Source organism: Cannabis sativa, unplaced genomic scaffold, assembly GCF_029168945.1.
Source record: "Cannabis sativa cultivar Pink pepper isolate KNU-18-1 unplaced genomic scaffold, ASM2916894v1 Contig3, whole genome shotgun sequence".
Taxonomy (NCBI): domain Eukaryota; kingdom Viridiplantae; phylum Streptophyta; class Magnoliopsida; order Rosales; family Cannabaceae; genus Cannabis; species Cannabis sativa.
In genome coordinates, this window is record NW_026870039.1 from 171,523 (window position 1) to 180,327 (window position 8,805).

Genomic DNA, 8,805 nt, shown 5'->3' on the forward strand with positions numbered 1-8,805 from the left:
TCTGTCCAATATAGATGTCATGTCTATAGAAAAAAAAATCTCTTGTCTTCCCGAATCTTTGCATTAAGTGAATCTTTAGAGTTTTCCTTCCAATATGATCATTATACCAACCAGGTTAGCAGTGAAAGTTTTGACTATGACCTTCTAGAGTCGAAAAGAGATTAGAGGCAATTTTGGATGAGGCTATGGCCGGCCAATCTAGGGAGGTAGTGGCCAGCCAGGTTGTTGATTCCATGGCTGGCTAGCCTATTGAGGCCATGATTGACCAGTCTTTTGGAGGTCAAGTCGATGCTACAGTTCGATCCCATCTACACTCGGTTGGCTTTACCCCTGACATGATTTCCATATAGCATTTATGCACTCCTGTCAATAGCTATTCAGCTTATTTCTTAGTAACACTTCTTAAATGTAGTATTGGAATACCACATCTGTCCGTTATATTGTCCAGGATCGGACACCCAGCAACTATCCCCCCTCATCCTTGCTTTTTAGCAAGATTTTTTTTTGGAAGCATGCTATTATGGGTGTCATCCATATCTGATGGTTATCCCACATATCTATTTTTTTGAAATAGGGATGCTTAGTTCTTTAAAAAACTGAGCAGGAACCAAGTTTGCCTTGATTGTCAAGACGCAACTAACTAGTTCAGCGAGTACGTCGGCTGTTGCATCGTCTGTAGGGACTTGCCTTTTAGTACAACCTTTGAGCTAACTTAACAAGTCTTGAAATTAGCTCAAATAGGCCATCATATTTTTGCATTGAGCTGCATATTCGCCTAGAAAATGACCTACGACTAGTTGAGAGTCGTGGTATATGTCTAGGTATTCAGCCCGCACTTTGTGTGTTGGCCCGAGGCCAGCAACTGGAGCTTCATGTTCAGTCTCGTTGTTAGAAGCTTTAAAATAACCTTAATTGCCTCGTGCAGCCGTTGCCCCAGGTGTCCTGAGGGCCATGCCTGCATCAGGGAGGTGGTCAATGCACCTTCTGAGTTGAGTTGTCCTGCTCTTGCTCTCACTTCTTCTCGGCTCTTGCTTTTCTCTCGAATATTGAGAGATTTAGGGCGATATGCTTTTATGTTTAGCCATGAAGCTGGCAAAAGCTTGGCCTTTTAAGGCCATTCTAGGTGGATAAGTGGCCTAATAATGGCTAAGCCTCGGTGGTCCACTTGAGTGGTCGGTCGGGTGCTTCAAGTTTTGGTGACACTTGTTGCCATGGTTGGTTGGCATGCATTGCATTGGGAGTTTTGGCAGGAGAGTGAAGCATGCACACTTTTTCTCCTTCTCCCTTAGACTTCATGGCGTAAGGGAATCGTTGAATTTCCCCTTTTTGCTATTATTTTGGTCAGAGCCATCGTTGTTGCGCTTGCCTCTAATATTCTCATTGTTATAGAATTGGCAGAGATCGTCTGTGCTAGCCGACATGTCAGATAGTACTTGGGGCAGTGTGATTCCCTGTGCTTGTTCAACATTGGTCTGCCCTCTTGTTTGGGCTTGCTAGATAACTTCTTCTAACTTTATGAAGCCATCAACTTGCTCAAGAAATTTCTTCATGTTGCTCATTGAGATCCTTCTAATATCTTTCCAGAATTCACTCAACGGAAAGATGCCTCCAAGTATGGTCGTATATTGACCTTTTTCTTTCAAGCCTTTGACCTTGGTGGCCTCAACCATGAGTTGTTGAATGTAGTCTTTCAAAGGCTTGTCTTGTCTTTGCTTTATTTCGACGAGATCCTCTAATCTTAAAGGTATTTGTCATGAGGTAGAGAACTGAATATAGAAGTCTCGGGAGAATTCTTCCCATGAATTAAATGTTCTTGGGGCCATCTTGAAATACCTTTGTTGGCCTATTTCAACTAGGGTTTCTAGAAAGATTTGACATTGCACATCTCTAGATACTTGTTAGAGATCTGTTTGGATATCTAAATATTTTAGGTGTACTAGGGAATCTTCTTTCCTCGTGTACATCTTCCAAGTTGGCATCTTAAACTTGGGTAAGGGCAAGGCATTAATGTATGCCGAGAAAGGTGAGCCCCTTGACCTATCCAGCTCAAGGTCTAATGGTTTCAGGTTAGCCAAGCCCTTGATCATGTCTCGTATTTGATCTAACTATGCTTGCACAGAAAGATCTATTACTGTAGGGGTCTGGTTGATTGACCTTTCTTAGTTGGGTTGTAGCCCTGGACTGGCTAGAGCCTGGCCAGCCATACCTTGGGAGAGGGTATGTTAAAAAGTGGCCAGCCCTAAGCCTGGCAGCTGGCTTTGGCAGGCCAGCCCTATGCTTGGTAGGGCTTGACTGCCCGTTCTTCGTTGACTGGCTAGTACCGCCTGTGCGTTGAAAGGGGGTGGATCACACCAATTGTTGGAGTAGGTGGATCCAAGTATCTAAAGTGTTCATTTCTTAAGTTTTTGTTGTCTTGGGTGTTTCCTCCTATTCTTGGGCCTCATTCGTTATAGATTGGCCTTTGGGTTACTCGCTCCTGAATGCTCTGGGATGGGGGTTCACCCTATTAGCCAGCCAGAGGTGCACCTCTAAGGTGCTGGCCGACCAAAGGTTGGCCAAGCGGGGGTGTTATTATGCCAGTAATCCCTGTCCATCCCCAGGCCTCTAGTTGCCAAATTTTGGCTGTTCTCGCCACCAGATCTTCATGGCAAGACTTGTCCTCCTTCAGGTTGGGGAAAGTTTGTCCTGGTTCCAGAGGAACCTGGTTTGACTGTCTGTCTATAGATCCTCCTTTATCTATCGATTAGTTTTCCTTGGAGAGGATCTTTGATAAGATCCTGACCTCTTTTGGTAGTTCTTTCATTGAGCCATCTTATCAGGTCACTAGCTTCTTTATTACGGCAGTTTAATTCTGCCTGGTGAGATCGGAGAATGGTACTCTTGGTCATCCATCCATCTCAAAAATTTGCGTCTTTTTTGTGCGAATGTATCGTAGCCAACAACGTGTGGTTCTTCAGTTTGGCCGACTTGACAAACAACCTCTCTAAATCTGGCTAACTCGAGATCTTGTCCCAAGTCTATATGAGGCTCGCCAATGGCTGCCTCACCAATTATTAGCCCCGTCTCTCCAACATAATACTGGGGACCAGATCCCATCGTGGCGCTTGGGGGTTGCTCCATGTTGGCCATTCCTTCAGTATGAGGTGCTAGTGGAGGGTCCTCCGTGGGCGGCAGAGGTTGGCCATTAAGACCAACTAGGTTGGTAGTGTCCTCGTGACCAGTCGCGGTGGCCAGGTTTGTGATGCTTGCTGAGATAGCAAAGTTGGCCACATCCATCGGGTTCGTGGACATTCCAGTTGTGACTGGAACACGAACATCAGGATTTGCAGCCATAGGGTCTTGAGGAAGACTCGATGAGGTAGAAGTTATAGCCGGAGTTCTCCTTGTGTTAAGAATAGTGTTTGATAAAACAAATTGACAACTCGCTCTCAATGAAAGCACCAAACTATTGACCTCAGATTCGGCCAACTGACAACGCAATCGTATTTATTACTGATACTTGCCACGAGTTACCCAATAAGAATAAATAAATAAATAAAACACAAGATTTTACAGAGGTTCGACCCCATGAGTTAGCGGGTTATGACTTACTCCCCTTTCAGTTGTATTAATACTAGACATAATACTACTCAAGTGTTGTGGAATCTGTAGTAGCTCTCTTAAGGTTACAATATATGAATCAAGTAGGCATATCTCAAGTGAGAGAGAGAGAGAGAGAGAGAGAGGGAGAGAGAGAGAGCCCTGGGGCATGTAGAAGAGAGGGAGAAGAGAGAATTAGGGTTTCATACTTTAGAGTTGATAGCTTAGAGAGCTAGAGACTTAACACTTAGGGCTTGAGACTTAGAGAATTAGGGTTAGACTAATGCTCTTTATATAGTAGAGCTTACATCCTTAATATTCTTTAAAAATAAGTAAATAAAGCTATATTTACATAATTAAATAATAAACTTTAAATGACTAAATTATCCCTTGAAAATAGGGAAGATGATGATATTTTCTCCCTATTTTTGTGGGTTGTCAAGGTCCAATTTGCTACTTAACTTGCTGTCCACGGATAAAGGCTGCGCACGAAAGGCCTGCTAGGTAAAAGTTGGTCGACCATGCACCTGCCAAGTGTAGGTTGGCCAGCCACACAATGCCTGTAGGTTGGGGTCTGGTCGGCTATGCTCCTACCAGGGTCTAGCTGGTCATGTTCTTGCTAGGGCCTGGCAGGTCATGTTCCTGCCAGCTTTGGCAAATGTTGGCCAGCCTTTGCATGTGTTGGCCAACCTTTGTACAACTTTTCCTTGTAGAGGTCAGGTTTTCTTAGTCGAACGGCCCCCTCCTTGGTCGAAAAGTCACCTTTGGCTAGCCAGCTTGTGCTCAAACCCTTGCCGGCCATATAAGCTCATCCTAGCCGGCCTATATACTCCTTTTGGTTGGCTAGACATTGTTGTGCAACTTCTTGGCGGCTTGCTTAACTCCTCTTGCTTGTTGCTTGATGATTCTACCATGCCTTGTAAGGAGACTTTGTCCTGCTATGGGCAAGGATGTAATCGACATGTACTCTGTCTTACCTTGTGTGGACATGCTACGTCAGGTGGACAAACTTTGAGATAACGGATTGGTTCGGGTCAGTTAGATTGGATTTAAGATTTTCCCCCTAGTAACAACACTAGTGCTCATATTGCAAGTTCACATTTATTCTAACTAGTGCTGTAAATATAGGTCGGGCTTTTTGACACAACACGAAATTAGCACGAGCCCGAAAGGCACGAGCACAACTAGGCACGAAAAAATACAGGCTTGGACACGACACGACACGAAAAATATGTCCTTAAGCATGATATACGACAAGCTCAAAAAGTATGACACGACATATTAATTTTTTTTTATAATTTATTATTAATAATAAAATATGAATTTATCGATTATAAATAAGTTAAAATAATAATAAAACTTAAATATAATACTGAATATTATAATTTTATAATTAAAATTATGAAAATATAAAAAATTAAGATTATATATTAATTTATTTATAGGGTGTGATATAAAAATTTGATTATTTATAAGTAAATATTTAAATTTTAATAGTGTTAATAATTTTTTATTTGATTATGAGTAAAATATTATTCAAAAGTTATATAAATATAGCTAAAGTTTTGATATATAGTAATTGTAAAAAAAAATATGAAAAAGTAAAACACAAATTTAAGTACAGATACAAAAATAGGTTGGCCTGTTTAAGAAACACAAGTCAGTACGAGCAAAACACGACACGAATTCGAGCATGGCACAAAAATGTTGGGCTTACTAGCCGTGTTGGGCCTATCTTATAAAAATGTTGACACAATACGGCACATCCTATATTTTTTTATAGCACGGCATGACACGATCCATTTTTTAAAAAGTATAGATAAATACAAGTCCACAGGCAACTTATAACACTAATTTCAGCTATGATGACTACTCACATAGTATTTTAAAATATAATAACTAATTCGGCTAGTTAATTATATTAATAATTTTTTTTTTTTTGAACTCAAGTAATATCATCTTGTTGAATAATATAAAATAAGTAACAAAGTTGTTAATAAATAAATAAATAATAATAGAGTAGTTTGGTGTGTAATTATAGGGTTTTCTTAGTAACAAATATTGCTGTCGTTGATTCGTTATCACGGGATGAAGGAAAGAAGAAAAAGCAGTTTTTATTCTATGAATAAACAAAACTAAGAAACCAAACCAACCAAGCATGGAAAGTTAAGGAAGGAAAGAAAAGAAAAGAAAAGTCTGCCCTTTTCTTCTGAGTATTTTCTTCTCTTTTTCCCCGAACAATAATAAAAAAGAAAATCAAAGTTTTGAGGGAATTTTTATATAATATCTCGAAAAACTCAGCCAGACAGAGAGAAAGAGAGAAAGAGCGCGTGTAGTGTACCAGATCTGTAGGCTTAAGATTGAAAAGGGTGAAATTTTGATGAAACCCAGAAACATGGGTGGAGTTGAGATGAAATGAGAGTTATTGGTCTTCGTGGTGGAGCTCCATTTGCAGTTCCCGGAGTTTGATGGAGTCCGAAACGGCGTCTTCTTCGGAAGAACAACGACTTGAAGGAGGAGGAGGAGTAGGAGGTGGTGGAGGACCCAATGATAATAGAGGAAAACACAGGATTCTTGCTGAGCTTAGGTGTCTTGAACAAGAGCTCAAATGCTTAGAGGTTTTTTCCTTTTTCTTTTCACTCCATTTTCTTTTGTTTGGTTCCCTGGAAAGTTGGGTTCTTGGAAAAAAGAAAAGAATCCCATTTTTTCCTCCTTTTGAGACTTTCCATTTGTTTGTTTTTTTGGTAAAAAATATATAAAAATTGATAGAAGAGTTGTTCATATTTTTTTTTGTTCCTGCACAAAAAAGCTACTTGTTTGTGTATTTTGAGAATGACAGAAAATGGGAGTATTGCCTAAATTGTGCTATACATTTCTTTTTCTAAAGTAACCTAAGGTTTGAGGTTTGACACACCAAACACAGAATGGTACTTAATTTTATCTTGCTAAGAATTTATTAGATGTGTTTAAAGCTGCATTTTAACAATTTCACTACAATATGTTGTTAAGAATTAGTTAGTTGATCCTTTTAAATGGCTCAACTAGAGAGTTAAACTTCTAAGGACAATTTGTGTGAGAGCTGGAGCTGAATATCTTATTGCAGTTGGATAGCTTGGGAGAAAAGCTAATACGAGTCTAAATGGTGGCTAAATTGAGGTTTCAAACAAGTCACTGCATTCAAGTTTTTATTGCATTTTGTGTAAGAATACAGATTTTATTTAGCTCCCAATTAGCTTACCCCAACTTAAGGTGTAAAAAAATTGCTTTGGAGTGCAGAGTTCAAGTCTCATAAAATTGCAGCCCTTATTTATCTGTGTAAGAATGTGGAATCGAGGTTTAGAAAGTACAATAGAGCGAGGTATATAATTAGGAGTATGGGGTTTGGAGTAGCCATAATATTATATCTCTTTTGGCTCTTGTTAGTTTAGAAAGTAGAATAAGGACTAAGAAGTATGTGGTTCTATACTAAAAATAATTGGTAACGAGTGAAGTAGCCCATGATCTTATAAATGGTATTAACTTTCCATACATTATCAATACGACACTCTCTAACAATCTGCAATGTACACTTTAACTCAAAAAGCTTTGAGATCTTCTAACCTTTTTAAAAAGCTACAACTTTAGTGAAATCGTAACTATGTTAGGTTTTTGTGTAAGCGAGTTGGATCGGCAAATTAATAACAGCCTTGTTCATATCTTCCTTTTCCCCATGGTTTATTGTTTACATGGTGCATAAAAACATATTTTTCCATACTCCATTACAAGTCTGTTTCTTTAGTTCGGTCTTTTGATCCTGATTCTTCTGATGTTCAGGAAGAGTTGGAAGAGCTGGAGAGAACTGAAAATGCCTCAATGATTTGCGCAGAGTAAGTACGAGCTATGGCTTCTCATGCTACTAAGCTTAAAGACAAATAGTCAAGCCATTGTTTTGTTATCTGCATTTAGATTTGAAAAGGCAGAACGGGGATTGATCAACTTGTTTTGACTTAACATGCTTTGTTTTGTTATTGTTCCTCAGGTTGCTGTCTCATATAGAAACCATATCAGATCCTTTAACTCCAACGTAAGGTTCAAAACTCATCTTCTCTCTTTCCAAGTTTGTGTTGCTATTAATAAACCTGTTTTGATTTCACAGAACAAATGGGCCTATAAACGTTTTATGGGATCGATGGTTTGAAGGACCCCAAGATTCACAAGGTTGTAGATGCTTGATACTCTGATTTGTGACTCTTTGGAGTACATTTTGATTCACCAGGATTTGATTTTTCATTCTATTATTTGATTTGATATGCTGCATTACATTTTGCACCTGCATTTGGTTCTGCAAATTTGGGGTCTGTGATAATATTGATGCTAGATTAATTGTAATCATTTATTTTTTCCATTAGAAAAGAAAAGTTTGTAAGTACATCAGAATCTTCAATGAGCTGAGAATGAGTTAATGAAGGCAATTTTCTCAACTTACATAGTTTTTAAAATATTATTTCATTCTTGATTATCTGTCATTATTAAGTTGTGGCTTTGTAAAAGAAAATTAAAAATTCCAGTTTCCACCTCCAAACAAAATAGTCAGTTATGGCTGCTTTTTGTTCGTTAAACTTTGATCATGATATTTTAATCCATTTAGATCCATAGCCATTGGAAGTGTACGGAAAGAATAAATTACTATTAGCAATTTTATTAAGATGGGTTGGCTCTTGGCAGGTTGTTTGAGACATAGTTTGATTAATTATAAAAATTTGAATATGTGGGTCCACAAAAAGCCAATGAAAGCCTATTCAAACAAAAAGAAAAAAAAGGGCAAGGGACTTTCTAATTCCATTTTGAATTAAAAGTAAATTTTTTAAAAGATTAATATTATATATTACCCTAACTAATGATTATTTACATTTTGAGCGCTTTTGTCAGTATACGTTGAAAGAAAACTATTGAAAATGGAATAGTTAGCTTTATTGAATCTAATGAACTATATACAGTATAATGTTGTTATGTTGTAGTCAAACGTCTAATATAATAGTTTCGAACTCTTTAATATAAAGAAGTTTTATGCTTTAATATATAAAATGAAACTATTTAACGATTTTTTTTTTGGTTAGTTTAATAAAATATTTTAATAACGGTGTCATTAGGGTAAGTATTATTTTAAATTTTGTGTTTTGTAAAAGTTATTAATTATCATTTGTTTTGTTAAATGACAAAATGTATCTAGTATTTTTTAAAATGGTA

The 8,805-nt window shown here is 38.0% G+C and overlaps 1 protein-coding gene across 1 annotated transcript; it reads left to right on the forward strand.

Annotated features, from left to right (window-relative positions):
* Positions 1-5,600: 5,600 nt before the first annotated feature.
* On the forward strand, positions 5,601-8,039 carry LOC115717286 (guanine nucleotide-binding protein subunit gamma 1). The gene is made up of 4 exons (XM_030646288.2): positions 5,601-6,197; positions 7,393-7,445; positions 7,598-7,642; positions 7,715-8,039. Exons 1-4 carry the CDS (start codon positions 6,048-6,050, stop codon positions 7,797-7,799), a joined length of 333 nt encoding a protein of 110 aa, XP_030502148.2. The 5' UTR covers positions 5,601-6,047; the 3' UTR covers positions 7,800-8,039.
* Positions 8,040-8,805: the final 766 nt, after the last annotated feature.

Bases quoted from the DNA above. Each gene is read 5' to 3' on its own strand.
- LOC115717286 (XM_030646288.2), top strand. From the start codon at position 6,048: ATGGAGTCCGAAACGGCGTCTTCTTCGGAAGAACAACGACTTGAAGGA. The intron at 6,198-7,392 runs GTTTTTTCCTTT...TCTGATGTTCAG, and splicing joins AAGAGCTCAAATGCTTAGAG to GAAGAGTTGGAAGAGCTGGA. The intron at 7,446-7,597 runs GTAAGTACGAGC...ATTGTTCCTCAG, and splicing joins GCCTCAATGATTTGCGCAGA to GTTGCTGTCTCATATAGAAA.